Here is a 20047-nt window from a genome sequence, read left to right as displayed (position 1 = left end):
ATATTTCTCCAACTCAGAAAAAAAAACAGAGTAAATTGCTATCTAGAGACGGGGTGATGGAAGTCTGTTTTAACTCCGTTTTCAATCACTTCACAACGGCCAGTTTCCGGCATCTGCATCACTGATGTTGGTATGTAATGCAGCGAATCCTGCAGGCAACAGTTTGAACTGGCAATCCAATGTTTGTACTGCAGGGATTTGAACCTAGCTACCTCAATGCATTAGTTAGATTTACTGTACACAGTACCAACGTGTTATGACTATTCATTACAGATTAATGCTACATCTGTATACATTGCTTGCTTAACTAATAGATATAGGCTTGTTAGTTTTTTTCGAATACTTACCAGTTTGTTCACATATAATCTGTTTATCTACTCCTGTGTCATAAAGCCTCGTGGCAGTGTATACCCTCAGCGAGTGGTTCGTTCTCTTGCCAGAGAAGCCTGCTTCTTCGCACATCTTCTTCAGCGTGTTGTGCCCAACGGGTGTGGTAGTAAACCAACAGTCTAGGGTGGGAGCTTTGGGTGGGGGCAGGTAGAAAGCGTCCGTCTTCGGGTTCTTGGGACTGAAATGGGAATGAAACAAGGTTTCAGAAAAACAGTCAAGTTTACCTCCAAGCATTTCAACGAGCTCGTTTTGGTATATCGTTACATAGAAGGTACAACCAAGTACAAAGGTCAACTTACCTTCCTGGAAGAGGAAGGGGAACAAGGTTACTTGACGACTATCACCTGGGTCAGCCACCAAGGGCCCCAGAGTGTAGAGTCTTTAGATCAGTCTGTATGACTCGTAAGTAAATGTTTGAAACAGTTTTGTGGGACTACCACTGGCAGCTGGCTACGACTTGTTCAGTGGAGACTGTATTCCATGTGGCTAGACTTGTTGCAAGGGCTCTGATCTCGTGAGGCCTGCAGTTTCCCCAAATCGGCGTGGAGATTTGTGCCAGTTTATAGCTATCTGTGATAACTGATTTTTGCCATCCCGCTACAGTGCCCTCTGTGATGTCCTTTTCTGATGAGGGCTTGCAAGAGATAAAGAGGCATTTTCTCTGCTTTCTGTGGGGTTGAGTTGCTGTTATGAAGTATCTCAAGGCTCTTATGGGACAAAGCAATCTGTCCGGGAAGTCCACACTTTTACTTAAGGCTGGTATTGTATATTGCCTGTCCGAGTAGGCCGAAGGTTGACGACTGGTTTTGGGCAATAAATTCTGGGAGCGATCTAAACGACACTGATTTCCATTCTTGTGTATGAGTTACAGTGGAGATGTCAATAGCGTGTAAATCTGACACACGAGCCGCCGTAGCCGTGGCTAGGAGAAAAAACAGTTTCCCTGGAGATAATAGTAATGTCACACTACTCATGGGTTTATATGGTGCTTTAATCACTGCTGACAATACTATAGATAGATCTCATTTGGGAAGTACGTGGTACTTTAATGTCTTCCAGGGCAAAGGACTTTATGAGTCGATTCATTACTGGGTGGGTACGTATATATAGACCATCGTGTTGTAATACTGATGCCGTAATTTCTTGTCGTTTCTGAGATAGAGCAATGATTCAGCCTCTACAGGTATCGTTATTTCCCCTTTTAACTGCTTTTTCATTCTCCACTCGACAAACCTGTCCCATCTGTTATTGTATAGGGCAGACGATGCTGGTCTCCATGAGCTTGCCACTCTTCGTGCAGCTAATTTAGAGTTACCGGTTGCTTGCATCTTATTCGAGATAACTTCCAAGCGTGAAGATGGAGGTTGTCGAAGCGGCCGTAAAATATGTCCGTCTTTGGTTGTCTCAATAGGTCGTGACGTACTGGGAGTTTCAGAGGTTCTTCCACTAGGAGTTGTAGTAACCTCGGAGACCAAGCCCTTCTCGGCCAAGCCGGGGCTATGAGGATTATGACACAGTCTGTTTCCTCTATTTTCTTCAGTACTCTATCTAGGAGAGCCCATGGGGGGAAGGCGTATGCAAACATTCCCTCCCAATCTATGGACAGCGCATCGACCTGGATTGCTAGTGGATCTGGTACAGGGCTGACGTAGACTGGTAGTTTGTTGTTGAGACATGTGGCGAATAGATCTAGGTTTGGAGTATCCCATAAGTGGGTTATCCACTTGAATACCTCAGAATGTAGTGACCATTCCGTGGGTACTATCTTGTTCTACCGGGATAGATAATCTGCTAGGATATTTAGCTTGCCCGGTATGGGTCTTGCTTCGATCTTGCAACTCACTGATTCTACCAAGGCATATAAACGTGTAACCTCCTTCAGTAAAGGCTGAGACCTTGTGCCTCCTTGGTGCTGTATGTAATCGACCACGGTCGACTTGTCTGTAGCGATCATCACTGACGAGTGGTGTAGACGATCTAGCCATGCTGTTAAGGCTAGATATATCGCTCTCATTTCTAGACAATTGATGTGTAACTCTTCTCTTGGGATGACCATTTTCCCTGGATGGTAACATCGCCCATATGGGCACACCAACCCTATCTTGATACATCTGTGTAGAGTTGATGTAGGGGGTAGGGTAATTGAGTGGAATACCTGGCATGACATTCTGACGATTCAGCCACCAATGGAGTTCTGAGATTCGAACTTGTGGAGGTTGGATTAAGGCTTCCAGCTCTAGGTGGTATTCATCCAAATCTGCAGGGGCCGTAATTGTAGTCCGCCTGTAGTCTCAAATTAAAAATCGACACAAAGTGTTACGTAGCTGTAAATACGAAATAACAAAACAACTCGAAAAGTACTAGTCTGGCTTTGCTAGTTTGATCTCAGTGATCAATATAAAATGTACTTTACAGGAGGTAATTTGTCGGCACTTTCAACATTCAAAAATAAAACTAAGTCCAAATTGAGATAGCAGAAACAGACTATAGGCATTATGCACCTGTTCTCACCTGTCGTCAAGGTGTCCTAGGTCACCTTGATCTACTTACACCTGGTTATGGCCTGTTACACAATAGTCTGTTTTATTCACATTTTTACACACTTTTACGTGTAAAAAGGAATAAAAACATTTGATACGCTGTATTTGTGCCACGGCCCAATTAGTACTAATTTAGTTGTTTGAATATTTGCATATTTTGTATATTAACTGCATTTATTTAAGATCTGAGGTCGAAAAAACAGGATTTTTTTCATTTCCGTGAGTACTTTAGCTCTGATTTGAGGGTGAACCAGGAATCCTTAGAAGTGTGTTAGTAGTTGGATGAGGCACACTGTGTTTAAACTGATCTGCGATTGTCCTGATCGGCCAATGGGAAATCGTCTATGTATCCGAGAAGCCTTATGAGCTTAGATGGGCGAAAACCGATGATAAGATTGGTGATCCTGGTGAAAAACCATGGGGCGAAGGATATGCCGAATGGTAGTACCCTGAACTGGTATCTCTGACCGTTGACTGCAAAGCGTAGGTACCTGGAATATTGGGGAGTAGAACCCGTGAGTGGTGTCTGACTCCTTTAAGATGCTGATAACCCCTTGCTGAACTTGGGTAGTCTTGGGTCGATGTCTGTGAGACCGGCTAGTTCGACTGTATTCGATGTGGTCGTATCTTTGATCTTCTGTAGTTCTAAATCCTTGTCCATTGGGCAGGCGATGTCGGTAGGGTCTGAAGGAGTCTGTAGATCTCTGGTTGAGTCATTTCCGGTGGTATCCCCTTCGGGGACTGCTTCTGCCTCCGCTTCCTCCTCTGCGAAGTGGGATGATCATCTTTAGCAGGAACTGTGCTGACATCCAGTCTTGTGCTGATTGAAGACCTTCCTGCATCTTCAGTATGTGGTCCAGTAATCTGTGGTTGAATCTGGTCTGCTGTAGTGTCATCTCCGTGTGGGTGTCTAAGGGTAGACCTTCGCTCTGGTTGTTCGGGGGTATGACGTGGAGAATTGCAGCTGCAATCCAGTTAATGTATGAACTGATATTAATCATCTGTTGGTTGACATAATCTAAATCTAAATTTGGGCCATGTCAACGTGCATTTTAGAATTAGTTTTCTTAACCAGATAGTAGAATAGTTCATCAATGCTCGGCTGTTGTGTGTAGGGGCAACGTGTGTCGTGCGGGCATTATAAAGTTCTGCAATGATATCTTTAATGGAATAATTATTTGGTCTCTAATTATCCTCCGTAATAGAATCCCCACTGTATAAAAAAACAGTTTTAGCAATAGATCCGCACCCCCTACTCAGGCTGCGCTTGGACTGGGTCATATGGCTGAGGGTAGCGTAATCCCGGTCGTCTGATCTACGGCTGGCCGTGCGGGAATCACGTGTTCTATAACTGTGTGATAGTGACGTAACATCTCCCTCGCTTTCTCCGCCCGTGTAACTGGACTGTGTGGCAGTATGAGATGGCGCACGCTTAGGAATTCTATCCTGATTAGCACGAACTTTGTCAGTTCGTCTATCTTATGGTTAGAGGGTGACTGGTGTGTATTTCTGAGCATACTGCGATGCAATGCCTGTGATTCACGATCTGCCCTATGGTGTGCGTGGTAGGGAGGTAATCTATCTCTTTTATGTTCTCATGTGTCCTCATAATAATCTGATACAGCGTAGGCTTGTGCATGTCTGCTGTATGTGGAAGTACTGCCATATTCAGCCTTAATCTTACTTAAATCTCGTGCTTATCAATCCCAGTTTGGCCATGCCGGGTTTGTGCAACCTTTAGATATGAGATTCCTGAGACATTGATTGCATGCGCTTTTATCAATCATTACAACATTGAGTTGGTTAATTTCTCCGAATTCCTTTAGTTAAATCCTGTGAGGTACATCTGCTCCTCAACTTTATTGGGGGATCCTAAGGTCTCTTGAATCTCGTGATCAACCCCTGTTGGCCAAGCTGGGGTTGTGCGACAGATTCTTTTAGATATGAGATTTCCTGAGACATTGATTGCATGTGCTTTTATCAATCTGATCGACCCCTGTTTGGCCAACCCGGGGTTGTGTTGATTGCACTTTATACATCATTATAGACATTGAATTGGTTATTTTTTCCGAACTCATTTAAGTTAAAGGTTAGCGGCTACGTTAAAACCTGTAAAGTACATCTGCTCCTCAACTTTTGGGAGAGTGGGATGAGCGACGGGGTCTCTTCTCCTCATAAGGTGAGAGGGCGCCTTCGCGCGACACTCGCTTGTCACCCACGTGATTACTTATGGCCGCCAAGGGCTTAATCACTTTTTTAATTGATGCTCTAGTAATCTTTTGTAATCAGGATTGTTGATACATGCCTTGAAGAGCTTGTCAAATTTCTCCTTTGACAGAGGCTCGCAATAGCTGCACCTTGACTTTTGTGTGCAGTTGCTTTTCTTGCATGATGGACATCTAGGGTGAGGGTCACCAGGTATCTGGTGTTGCCCACAGCCTGAACAGACGGGTGTCTGTCCTTGAGATGAAGATCTCATCCCACAAAACGTTTCTAAATAATTACTTACTAGAACTTCCGATCTTCTTATATGAGCTAGTTTTGTAAGTGTGGAACGCAATCACGTGTACGGATGTGCAACAAAAATAATTCCTTGTTGTCAGCTGGACACACAGGAAAGAAGTTAGTAGATTCCCGCCTTGCGCATGCGCGGTGGCGCCCCTGGCAAGGGATAGGGTTTCCCTCACAACTATAGATATGTTGGCAGTGAAGAGGACGTCTGTTGAAAATTTATAAAAATTAAGAGTGTGGTTCTCAGCATAAACAGGATGTTAAATGTGGATGCCTCAATGTGTACCCACAGATGATGCATGGCTGAGGAGCTGCAGAATCTTCCCAAATTGGAACAGGTTAGAAATGGTCAATCACGTGTCTCAAGTACTAATGGCGAAGGATTATGGGTAATTTGAAGTGGTATAAATAGAATATAACAACGACACATGAATTACTTAACCATAAAATGGTAAGAATAAAGTAAATTATAACAAGCCGTTATGTACATAGCGGCCTATAAGTAAACAGGTTAGAAATGGTCAAGCACGTGTCTCAAGTACTAATGGCGAAGGACTTCTTTCATTGATTCCTCTTTGTGGATTTTGTTACTTTAACTTCCTGATACAAATGTAACCAACATAACTATAGCCTGTACTTCTTTTCATAAATAACAACGAAATTTATTGCCAGTATATATACATGTATATTCAACACTGAAGGTCCATAAAAACATTATGATATAGCGCAAAGACAATGAATTGCCTACACTTATGACCACTTTTAGCAAATAGGGATGCGGCCCACTCATTCCTGTACTTAGTATTAAGGGGTACAGAGTCTTTCAACTCGCCTTGCAGCTCCTCAAAGATAATTGGTGGTAGAAAACGAAACTTATTGTCTTTCGCGCCCAGATCCCGGGAAAACTTACTTTGCGTAAGAAAAATGTCATCACCCGAGTCCATTTTCACGAGTCTGAGAGGCAATCGCACACTGCAAACAACAGCGACTATGTGCCACTCAGTCAGCATTCAAAGCGCGTGCATTTCGAGGCACGGGCAACCACGTAGCGAAATGGTTAGCTTTAATTGGCGCACTACCGCAGAGTACGATCAGTATGAGTAATGGGTTAAAAAGGTAGAGAATAGAAACAAAATTTCATAAAACATTACAAATTCTTATAAACATTTCGGTTAACAAGTCGGATAAGGGACTCGGTTCGGTCGGGATGGAAATAAAGACCGAGGGGGCGTCACCCCGCTCAGGTGTGCATCTAGGCACAAAGACCTCACCTCGTACCATTACGTAACGTACAGTTAGCATTGGACAATTACAGATGTGTGCTCACATCAAAACAGCGGCGGAGTCACTGGCCAGGAACCTAGCCGAGGCTGCAGGACACACAGACCCCAGTTGTGTGAAAGAGTAGGTGATAAGTCGATGATAGCATACGGAATGAACGCAGGGAGAAAGATCCATATGAGCGAGTGATTTGATCTTGTTTTCCGATGTTAAAGGACCGTTGAATTAAATCCTTGTTTTTCCTCCATGCGGGACGCGTTTTGTGAAAATATTGATTGTGAAAATATTATCAGCATTTCATAGTAACTTTCCCAATTGTGCATTTAATATCTATGCATTTCTTTTAGATATTTTGTAGCATTCGCCTTGGGCACGATTGCCGGAACAGCGTTTAGCATTCAAATAAACTCTCAGAAGGATTTTAGCCACCCGTTTATTGTCAATGCTAAGAAAGGTTTTACAAGTTGATTCTTCTACAATATAATTTTGCTATTTTCTGGTGAGTGAGAGAGTGAATATGGTTTTACTCCGCTTTTAGCAATATTCAAGCAATATCACGGTGGGGGACACCAGAAATGGGCTTCACACATTTTACCCATGCCGGGAATCGAACCCGGGATTTCGGCGTGACGAGCGGACGCTTTAACCACTAGGCTACCCGACCGCCCCTATTTTCTGGTGAGGAAAACCTAGGGTGTCTATGGGGATTCTAAGGCTATGATATATAATTGTAGGGTCTGAACTGCCAATCATAGACTGATACTGTAACTGTGATCCGATCACCTGGAGTAAGCCTATTCAGCTGACAGAGCAAAATCTTCCCTGTCTTGCATGATCAAGTGACAATGTTTCCATGTTGGGAACACGCCTTCAGAATGGCGTTCATGTCTCCATGTGGGGAACAGTGCTCTTCAGAACGGGGTTCATGTCTGCATGTGGGGAACATTGGCCTCCAGAATGGCGTTCATGTCTCTATGTGTGGAACAGTGTTCTTCAGAACGGGGTTCATGTCTGCATGTGGGGAACATTGGTCTTCAGAATGAGGTTCAAACATTGTCTCCATGTGGGGTCTTTAGCGGAAGGAGACAACGCCAGACTAATGGATACCTTGCACGGAAGTCCTTAATGGTACGTACAGTGATAACTAATTCAGTGTATTCCGTGTAAAACAATTTGTATATTTTGTTTTCGTTAATTGGCATTTTACTGTTTTGCAAAACTAATATATTTCTTAAACTTGTTCCTTTACATATTAGGAGGGGAATCTCTGCACTTGTACACAGCATACGTAATTCACAATTAGTATATCAGTATTAGTAGTTTCCACAAATCAGTAAATGCACTATCGTGTAACTGATTTTCTGGTTCATCAATCACTTGATTGTCTGGTTACCTGCAGCCGTCGTATGGCAGGGATGCTGTTGTGGGTCGTCAGGCAATAAATACATACCTATTATGCACATGATGTCAATAGCGGGTACTACGGTAGGGCAGGACATGTTTACCCTTGTCGCGAACATTGATTTTCAGTGGTCCATTCATTTAATTGTCAAAGCTATGTTGCCCTGTACGCCAAATGCAATCTGTTTCGGCGTATAATCTAGACTGGTTATTCTCTTGCATTGACATATACATGCATGTTCTACTACACAAACTGAAGGCGAACGTTCCTATTGTAGAGGAAGGTGGGTTTTCTGCAACGTCTGATTGACGCTGAAGATCACACGGCTGGGCAAAGAAAGGCACATTCGTGAGAATTCAAGCTGAGGACATAATCATTTCCTCATTACATATGTATACATGTTTATTCATCACGTAAATTAGGCCATGCGCCAGGTAACAAAATCACCATTTTGAGTGAGCAACTATAGCATTACAACAGAGATTGCCTCAATGACATTGTCAGATATACACATAATGATCATGGCTTGATCACGGTTTCAGCTGAACATAAGTAAACATGCATCAAATATTCTGATGTTTTCATAGATTCCGATTCGTATCATATAGGCTGTTACCCATCTGCAGTTCCATGCTAGCCAAGGTTCCTACACTATATACTGCATACTGTTTCAAATTTACTTCCTTATTGATATTCAGCATTCTACCGTAATCTAATTGATGTCTACATCTTCCCGACGACTGACAGGATTGTGTCGTGTCCATGTTAAAAGTTTGTCGTTAGATGAAATCTGTGCTCAGGTTTGTCTGGCTTCGAGGCAGTCTCCACGTCCCTCCAGTTCATGGCCTATGTCCTGGCTACTCATCCAACTGTTCAGAGGAAACATGTGGAGGCAATCGACTCAGAGATTGGTGATGTATGGGATTTTACAGCGAGTTTTCGGGAAGACCGTTCGAAACCTTTTTTGTGCAGCTCGACTGCAACGCGTAATCCACAACTGGTCAGATTGCCACATCGAGGCTCGAAGCCAATGGTGCAAACAACGATGGCACTTTGGGAAATAACGTATAATGTTCTCGTTTTACGATTTCCGATTTACCCTAAACTTCATTAACTGGCTTGTTTGTGTGATACTATTTGATGGAATCATCATGGCGGACAATACGTATTTACACATGTCCAAGGACAGTACCACAGTGTCTGCATATTGGAGTGTATCATGCTAATCTTGCACGAAACGCCAATTGGCGTTTTGTCTTCCAAATGGCAATTTAGGGGCCGACCATTTGGTATTCCCGGGGACGGAGGAGGCTGGGACTTTTATATTGAGACCAGAAAAAGTGTTATCAGCTGCAAAACAAGATATGTTTTAAATAAAAAACTATGAGCCTTAATAAAAAAAAGCTTCTTGCGTGTATTTTGTCATCAGTCTGAAGTACAAAATAATTATTTTAAGCATTTGGTGGGACAATTTAATTTTAAGTTTAATTTCTAAATGAAATTCTTGGTCTCCATATCGTCACGCCGAAGATCCGGGTTCGATTCCCGACATGGGTACAATGTGTGAAGCCCATTTCTTGTGTCCCCCACCGTGATTTTGCTGGAATATTGCTAAAAGCTGCGTAAAACCTCACTCACTCACTCACTCACTCACTCACTTGGTCTCCATAGTTCTCTTTACCATCAGTGAACCTCTAGGTCAGGGACTTGTTATTTGTCAAATCGTTCAATACCTGTTTTTCCTCACTACAGACCCGTGAAGATTCCGGGGTAGAATAGGTCTTCAGCAACTCATGCTTGCCATAAAAGGCGACTATGCTTGTCGTAAAAGGCGACTAACGCGATCGGGTGGTCAGGCTCGCTGACTTGGTTGATGCATGTCATCGTGTCCCAATTGCGTGGATCGATGCTCATGATATCAATCACTGGATTGTCTGATCCAGACTCGATTATTTACAGACCGCCGTCATATAGCTTGAATATTGCTGAGTGCGGCGTTAAACAACAAACCAACCAACCAACCATCCTCACTACAGCCATAAACATTATCTGTATATTTGTCAGATATGTTCCCTTTATTGCATAAACCTACTTTTATTAAAGTACATGTTTCTATAAGGCAGTATCACTGAACACCATGTCTAATGCAACGCCAGAACCCAAACATTGCGGTTGTAACCCTCCACAACCATACAGAGGAGACTGACCCTTCTCAGTGAAGGTGCACCACACTCAGTTGCATGTACCTCTGCTGCAGGAGGAGCCGACCTATGACAACATACAGAAGATAGAGTATCTTGAACACTTCATCCGGGAAACGCTCCGCCTCTACCCTTCAGTACCCCTGTAACTTGTATTGCTCTTCTTGGGTACATTTTACATACGCTTCAGTTAACATTTTACTATTTTAGCTTCTATTTCATAACCACATGTCATGATACTAAACATTAACAGAACAGCCAAAACTCATCCATTTATGGCACATGGAAATTTTAGAGATATTTAATAACAAATACAACGTTCTTGCTGAGTGAAAATTCTAACCAGTCTGTAAGGCCATTTGATGTTTGGTTCAATTTCGTCACGACTGATTGAGTATGTGTATGTATAACCATACCTGATGTTTTTTTGTCTCAGGATAGCCCGGGAAACTGCTTGGCTAGAAATCAAGGGCTACACGTTCACTAAAGGTTCTGTGGTTGTAGTCCCAACGCTAGACCAGATTCGTTTGATCCTGATCGGTAGGTGCAAAATAGCCGGTAATGGTAGTAGTAGTAGTAGTAGTAGAAGCGGTAGTGGTTGAGTTGACGCAAGCGGAAGTTCATGCCAATAAGGTGTATCGCCACTAATAAGGTGATTCAGAATGCGGATGTGTTATTACTTCAGATGGAAAGAGACTATTAATACTCTGTTGTGGGTTCCTTTAGGCTACGGTCCACGCCAGTGTATCGCAATGAGACTGGCCATGATTGAGCTGAAGAATTGGCTGAGTCTCCCCTTCATAAGCCGAACAGGGAACAAGACATCCACACACATCTTAAGCAGATTGCAGATACTCACTCACATCCTCACCAACAAACACACACGCACGATCACACACACACACACACACACACACACACACACACACACACACACACACACACACACACACACACACACACACACACACACACACACCTATGATAGCATGTCCAAGTACCTATGATAGGATACGTGTGGTGTCTCACATGTTGAGGCGTGATGGGTACATGGTTAACTAATATGCCAGGGCAGAATATGTGACATATATACTTCTGTACACTTTATTACAGGTAGTGATGAAGTTTGACCCACAAGCTTATGGTCGGCTGGCTCCAAACTAGTCCATCAGACTTAAGGGTCGACAAAATAACGTCAGTGTCTCATGCAGATCAATGAACAGTTAACGCTACGTATGCACTTCCTGGTTATCAACAGTTACTGTCCTGGTACAATTTTTTGCCTAATCGGAGCATCCTGGCTTCAAACATCGGAATCTCAAAAAAGCTGATCCAGTTGAAAGAGAATTTCAATAAATGAAAACATACAAAAAGTGTCCTTGATATGTATCGATGATGTAGGCTGCTTACATCTATTAGATCACCGGAGTCATACATTTTTTACATTAACATTAAACTGAACTCAACAGTTTAACGATGGACACGGTTCGACCAAGTAATGGCCGACACTTGGATGCCAGGGTGGGTAAAGCACACAGAGACGCAGAAGAGAACTATGACTTCCTCCTCACAATCACCACTGTCTGCTGATTGATTCCATGTATTCTCAACACACGTATTAAGTAGCTTTGTTTGTGTGTCGTTTAGCGCCACACTCTGACCACCTGAACATCCGATCCCGTTAGTATCCTCTTACGACAAGCATGAAGACGAATTCTTAGCCGGATCTTCCCGGAGTTCTTTAGTAACGATTTCCAAACCACTGACCATGTTTAGACACTGATGGTGAGTTTGTTTTGAAACCGTGTGAAGCCCATTGAGAGTAAACTGACACAGTGGGTAGGGCGTGACAAGGAAATGTCAAGACTGGAGACGTAGGACTTTCAAGGAGAGACGAGTAGAAGTAAGAAAGCTGAATCTGTAAACATACTTCAAGTGAACAGGGAATTAAACAACGATTAGGAGCAGTGTTATGTCGAGTATAGTATTTCTTTATTTACAATTACATTTTGGATATACAATGTTGTCCTTCAATTGAATTCAAGAAGAAAATGGTTACTAGCTCATTAATTGTATTCGTGTAATATTGTCACCAGCGGCATAAACATCACTCTGTCATTGTAGGGCTCTCTTCGTCATTATATTCGCCTAATATTGCTACAAGCGACATAAACCTCACGATCACTCTCTCTTTGTAGGGCTCTCTCCGTCATTATGTTCGCGTAATATTGCTACAAGCGACATAAACCTCACTCTCTCTTTGTAGGGTTCTCGCCGTCATTATATTCGCATAATATTGCTACAAGCGACATAAACCCCACTCTCTCTTTTTAGGGCTCTCTCCGTCATTATATTTGCATAATATTGCCACAAGCGACATAAGCCTCATGAGCACTCTCTCTTTGCAGGGCTCTCTCCGTCATAAATACTTGCGCGGAACTCCAACTCATTCACGCTCTTAATGAAGTGCTGATTTGAATGATGTTCGTTAAGAGTCGATTTGAAATTATCCTGGGCCTATGTGTTATGTAGGCAGATAAGCACCGTATACATTAGGTCAATGTTGCAAGACTTTATGCGACCGACATAAGTAGTGCTTGTCGGAGTTCCATCAATTACGCCCTGCTGAGCTGAGGAAATAATTACTGAGTGAGTTAATGAGTGAGTTGTTCATTTACGACATGCGTGAGTATGTCTGATGAAGATAAGCAAGCCCCAGTCACGGCCCAGGCAGACAATTCTGTACTTAAGACAACCGGGTCACTCAATACACATTAAACATAAACAATGAAACAAATGCGTGACACTGGAAACGCCATGAAAGAATTTAAGATCACTGCTAGATAGTGTTGTCACCAAGCCTGAAGTCTGTGCGAATCTGACCTGCTTCTCACGGTAGACCCAAGATAGACAGACAGTTTACAGCAACATGGCTCCATGGATGGTGTTACTGCTGCTTGTTGGAGCCACGGGTAAATCTGCATATGACTTATTATTTTTCGTTACAGATTAAAATAAATAAATAAATGCAGCAAAGAGGGTTCATGTGATTCTGACATTGTCAGGCTGGTTAGGCTCATTATTGTTATTTGTAGTAGTAGGTGGTAATAAACTAAATCCGCACTTTTTCTATTCGTAAAACCAAACGTTACTGTCAAGATTAACACGCTGTTAAACCAACAAGCACAATTCACGTATTAAAGCGTTCTTTGTTAGTTATGCACATATGTACCACTGACACTGTTCTATCCAGCTGTATCCATTTGCCATGTACGACAACAGATAGACCTGGGTCTCTATCAGTGTGCTGTTCCCGACCACAATCGAGACTTTCAATTTGATTTAATGTACAAAGTTTAGCATGGCGACATGCGGCCAGTGTGTACTATGTTGGCCCCTTATTTCTAGTTACGTTCACCATCAGTGTCCCTTTCAAAGTGTACTATGTTGGCCCCTTATTTCTAGTTACGTTCACCATCAGTGTCCCCTTCCAAGTGTACTTTGTGGCACTCTTCCCGAAAGTGTTTGTTCATGAAGGAGCGTGCTGCACGATCAGATGACTAACACCGAACATTCGCAAAACGCCGTGGAAGTGTGTCTGACTTGTGAATTCGTGGTCCACAACATTCCGTATCGGAGCCTTCACGGTTGCCTCCTCTTGTAGTCTTATACCCACATATATGATCTTCAGGCACATAATACAGTCGTGTAACCATATTAATTAATGAATCAGATCGGTTCGTGCAATAGCTGCTGTCTTGCTCTCCAGTTATACTTCCGAAAGCTAACATTGCCCGTGAGGAGATACCGGCCCAGAATGGTACCCAAGTACCTCATGCTTGTCACAAGTGTAGCCGGGTCTGATTGACCTATGTCCTGGATCGTTGCTCCTGTTTTAAGTCTTGTATCTCTGGTCGAGTTGTTAGTAGACTGCATCTACAGCTGGATCCCTATTTAAATACTACTCATAACATTCATAATATAATAATCATACATGAAACCTAACTTGCTTCTTTGGACTACATCACTACATCATTGCACGCAGGAGATGTCCACTTTGGATCACATGTGTTCCACCCCGACTACGCCCACCCGCTGGTGTTTGACCCTGTGTTTTACGTCAACGCGTACAGCGACCTTGGTCAGCTGGCCACACCCCAGATCGCCAAGGATCACTGGCTGAACCATGGCATGGATGAGGGAAGACAGGGGTCTGGGCAGTTCCACTCCAAGCAGTATCTGAAGAGGTACACATAGTTCACTATAACAGTTGTATATTTACCCATAGTCTCCACCATCGCCACTACACGCCGAGACCAACCAGCGGTACCTGGTAACGACACGCAGAGTTTTACACAGACACACACACATATGTATATATATAAATTTCAATTACGTGATCATGTAATTTAAATTTTGAAAGTAGCATTAAGCAAGGAGTTGATATCATTATTTCCAGACACAAAAAAAACACCTCTTAGGCAGATCTTCAGTTTATCATGAAGTAATGGAAAGAAGAATACTATTGTCAGGCAGATATTTTATTTATTATTCATCCTTAACACTTTCTGTAATTTCTTCTGACATTACAGGGAATGGTTTAGCTGTGTGTGTCACTACAAGGTACTGCTGATCTAGGCGTGTCGGGGGGAAATGGTTTAGCCAATGGGATAAGCTTCATTTGCCACGCGTAAGACCCGACTTCGATTCCCGATTCTCGAAGCTCATTTATTGAGTCCCCAACCGATGTTTTGCTAGGATGTGACTAAGACGGGGTATAAACATACTCGCTGACTCACTCACTCACTCACTCACTCACTCACTCACTCTAGGAATGCTGAGATCTCCCGGGCTTTTGGACAGGATTACAAAGCAGCCATCAAACACTTCCTGGAGTTTGGGCAGTACGAGCATCTGCAGGGGTACGTGTTGGGCGGCTACAACGGGCGCTACACCATGTCAGTCGGCCACCTCTTCATCGGCGCCTCTGCACGCATGGGAGGCGCAATAGACAGTCTGGTCTGGGGCAAGAAGGAATTCATCAATGCATGGGACCATGGGCGAGAGATTCAGACTACCATCAATGCTATACCATACGGTGAATGTTTCAACCCAACCGAGGCTGGAGGGGCCAGCGATTATAAGTCGCCTACCACGAAGTCTGTCCTGCAAAATATTACAGTCAACGCCAACGTGATGACATCAAAGGTGAGACATTAACCACAATATTGTATGTGTAGTCAGGTAGGACATATATACAACCATCTTGTATGTGTAGTCAGGTAGGACATAAACCACCATCTTGTATGTGTAGTCAGGTAGGACATAAACCACCATATTGTATGTGTTGTCAGGTAGGACATAAACCACCATATTGTATGTGTTGTCAGGTAGGACATAAACCACCATCTTGTATGTGTTGTCAGGTAGGACATAAACCACCATCTTGTATGTGTTGTCAGGTAGGACATAAACCACCATATTGTATGTGTTGTCAGGTAGGACATAAACCACCATATTGTATGTGTTGTCAGGTAGGACATAAACCACCATATTGTCTGGGTTGTCAGGTAGGACATAAACCACCATATTGTATGTGTATAGTCAGGTAGGACATAAACCACCATCTTGTATGTGTTGTCAGGTAGGACATAAACCACCATATTGTCTGGGTTGTCAGGTAGGACATAAACCACCATATTGTCTGGGTTGTCAGGTAGGACATAAACCACCATATTGTCTGGGTTGTCAGGTAGGACATAAACCACCATATTGTATGTGTATAGTCAGGTAGGACATAAACCACCATCTTGTATGTGTTGTCAGGTAGGACATAAACCACCATATTGTATGTGTTGTCAGGTAGGACATAAACCACCATATTGTATGTGTTGTCAGGTAGGACATAAACCACCATATTGTCTGGGTTGTCAGGTAGGACATAAACCACCATATTGTATGTGTTGTCAGGTAGGACATAAACCACCATATTGTCTGGGTTGTCAGGTAGGACATAAACCACCATATTGTATGTGTTGTCAGGTAGGACATAAACCACCATATTGTATGTGTTGTCAGGTAGGACATAAACCACCATATTGTCTGGGTTGTCAGGTAGGACATAAACCACCATATTGTCTGGGTTGTCAGGTAGGACATAGACCACCATATCGTCTTGGTGGTCAGCTAAGACATAACCACCATATTTGTGTGGGCTTCCAGGAAGGACATAAACCACAAAAGTGTCTGGGTTGTCAGGTAGGACATAAACCACCACCTTGTCTAAGTTGCCAGGTAAGACATAAAGCAACACATTATGTTAGTAGTCAGATAAGGCATAAACTACCGCATTGTCTTGGTTGTTAGGTAAGATAAAAATCGTCATACTGTCTGTGTTGTCACGCAACTGCATCTCAGTATTTTGTTCTATCTTCAGACAAAACAAATAATACATACCTGACCCCCGATACGTTACCAGACAAAGATTAAAAGCATAAAAGTCAACGCCTGGAAACCCATCTTTAATAAGGTGTTCTAATATTCTTTCAGTAACATTCGCCTATCGCACAATCACGATGGTACACAAACCAACTATTCCGTTATAGATTATATATCTTAAATGTAGCGTGGATTTAATTGGACATTTGATAAATACATATATGTTTCGTTTATTTAAGGAAATGATTGACGGTTCACGATTCTCGCATCAATTCGGATATCAGTACTCAATAGCTGCAAGATTACTGATGATCATGAGGCAGTACTCACTCACTCACTCACTCACTCACTCACTCACTCACTCGGATATCAGTACAGACATGTCACTGTAACTGTACATTGTACATGTTCTTCACGGTTTTCTTGATGCGACTGTTCATATTGGGCGGTTGGGTAGCCTAGTTGTTAAAGCGTTCCACCGCTACGCCGAAGTCGCGGGTTCGATTCCTTACATGGGTACAATGTCCCAAGCCGTGATATTGCTGGAATATTGCCAAAAGCGTCGGATAATAAATTCAGTCACACATTTAAAAGTTAAGATTGGCGTGTTTAATGTTTTAAAATTGTTTATTTGTCAACACTTGTTTAACTTTAAGTCAACGCCCCCTTGTCACAGGTATATCCTGCCTTCTGGATCCGAGCTGGCGGTCACGAGGTGAACAACAGGACGCGAGTGTGTATGCGGGGCTCCCCAGCCGTCAACACAGTCGACACCTACAACCACGCCTTCTCCAAGGTCGTCACCATCGGCTGTGCTGGAGTCGACTATTGCATCAAGTATGAATCCGGGTTTGAGATTGCGGGTAAATGGCCTAAATACGACTTCATCAATCTGGTCGCTCCAGCAGTGTACTTGACTGCTAACTTCACCAACCTTCTGAACTATAATCCCGAGAACCACCAACTGCAGCCACATACAAAGAGTACCTGGCCGCCCATCTACACAACCCCTGATCACAAGTATGCCCTGGGTGTGTATGCTCCAGACGGACAGGACACTGACATGTTCATGTACTACCTCACTGGCCAACACGACGGCAACTTCGCCAACAAGACCAATTCTATGCACGTCGTATTCAGAAAGCGGCCTTTCCCCGACGCCAGCCCGAGACACCTGGCCTATGTGACGTACATATGTGTAGGCAATGTCGACATGGTGGCTGACTGTATGAGGAGGTTGCAGAATACTCTCGTATAACGGTAACCTCCTTCTCCATTTAACGTGACAACCAACCTCTAGATCACACAGGTGGTGTCCAATTAAAACATGATTGCATATTTAAAATTTAAATTGTTTTTTTCTATTGCTATTTCTTCATTTTCTATTCATATAAAGCGTTTCCTGGGTCCTGAACGTCCGGATCGATGTTGCCATTACTGACGACCACCCAATCCCGTTAGTCGCCTCTCATGACAAGCATAGTCGCCTTTTACTGCAAGATTGGGGTGCTGAAGACTTATTCTAACCCGGATCTTCACGGGTGCATATTCAGGTGTATTTTATTTACAACACATTTTTATAGAACTCGTTATTATATATGCTTACTCCTTCATCGGGTGAAATCATTTCACCTGATGAAGGAGTAAGCGTTTTTTACGAAAAGTTGCGTTCCTCAAAATAAAGAAGTTGACATCCATATATTCTCTTCCTTATCTGAATCACATCTAAATGCATTTCAAAGATTATATGTTTCAATCTAAATTATATATATTTCAAATGAATAGCACTCAGAATTTTAGGTTTGGCTAACTGTGTTACTTAATGTTACGACAGATTTCCATGTATTTTTCGGTAACTTAGGTATGATAACAATGGATATTTAGGTTCTGCTACACACTGGGTGATACCAATTGAAAGTGACTGAGAACTGAAATGTTGTTGTGAAAGTTATCGAAGATATGCATATGAGTAACCACTACACTTATAAATTTTGATAATGAATAAGAGGGCGGGAAGGCGTTAGACTTGGGGTTAAAGCGTTCGCTCATCATTCCGAAGACCGGGGTTCGCTTTCCCATATGAGTAAAATGTGTGAAGCCCATATGTGGTTTCTGCCGCCTTGATATTGCTGGACTATTGCTAAAAGCAGCAAAAAATCATAGGCAATCATTCATGATCAAGAAGATGAGGAATGACAATGGAGTAAAAACGTAGAATGAAGTGGACATCTAACCATAAGCATTTCTGCAACACACAATGAGATTTTCCCAGATGTTTGTGCTATCTTCACCAAGAACTCTCTACACAATCAGCTTGGGTCAAATCGTTCGATAAATGGACAAAGGTCACATAAAAAAACTAATATCATCCCTGTTGACGCGTTTAATCCTTTCTTCTTTATCCCAGGTTCTCTCAATGTGGGTAAGTCAAACATGAACAAATCTGATAACTTTGATAGCTATTTCTAAGATTTAATCTGTTTCCGATTTAATCCTTGAGAAAACTCTTTATCCTTCTCGACACCGCGCCGTTCTTTACACTCGTTCTCTTGTGCTAGCCCATCTCTTTACTTGGTCGTTCTCTTGTGCTAACACATCTCTTTACTTGGTCGTTCTCTTGAACTAACCTATCTCTTCACTTGGTCGTTCTCTTGTGCTAACCCATCTCTTTACTTGGTCGTTCTCTTGAAGTAACCCATCTCTTTACTTGGTCGTTCTCTTGTGCTAACACATCTCTTTACTTGGTCGTTCTCTTGTGCTAGCCCATCTCTTTACTTGGTCGTTCTCCTGTGCTAACCCATCTCTTTACTTGGTCGTTCTCTTGTACTAACACATATCTTTACTTGGTCGTTCTCTTGAACTAACCCATCTCTTTACTTGGTCGTTCTCTTGTGCTAACCCATCTCTTTACTTGGTCGTTCTCTTGAACTAACCCATCTCTTTACTTGGTCGTTTTCTTGTGCTAACCCATCTCTTTACTTGGTCGTTCTCTTGAACTAACCCATCTCTTTACTTGGTCGTTCTCTTGAACTAACCCATCTCTTCACTTGGTCGTTCTCATGTGCTAACCCATCTCTTTACTTGGTCGTTCTCTTGAACTAACCCATCTCTTTACTTGGTTGTTCTCTTGAACTAACCCATCTCTTTACTTGGTTGTTCTCTTGAACTAACCCATCTCTTTACTTGGTCGTTCTCCTGTGGTAGCCCATTTCTTCACTTAGGTCTTGAGTGAGTTCTCTTCTACTAGCCATCTGTTCAGTTAGCCCTGTCTTCTGCTAACCTAT

The 20047-nt window shown here is 42.7% G+C and overlaps 1 protein-coding gene across 1 annotated transcript; it reads left to right on the top strand.

Annotated features, from left to right (window-relative positions):
- Positions 1–13230: 13230 nt before the first annotated feature.
- Positions 13231–18092, top strand: LOC139452945 (uncharacterized). The gene is made up of 4 exons (XM_071234568.1): positions 13231–13297; positions 14371–14572; positions 15158–15533; positions 17440–18092. Exons 1-4 carry the CDS (start codon positions 13255–13257, stop codon positions 18019–18021), a joined length of 1203 nt encoding a protein of 400 aa, XP_071090669.1. The 5' UTR covers positions 13231–13254; the 3' UTR covers positions 18022–18092.
- Positions 18093–20047: the final 1955 nt, after the last annotated feature.

Source organism: Haliotis cracherodii, unplaced genomic scaffold (genome assembly GCF_022045235.1).
Source record: "Haliotis cracherodii isolate W230 unplaced genomic scaffold, xgHalCrac1.p SCAF_10, whole genome shotgun sequence".
Lineage (NCBI taxonomy): Eukaryota > Metazoa > Mollusca > Gastropoda > Lepetellida > Haliotidae > Haliotis > Haliotis cracherodii.
Note: the sequence above shows the minus strand (reverse complement) of the source record. Positions and strands in the feature narration are given on the sequence as shown.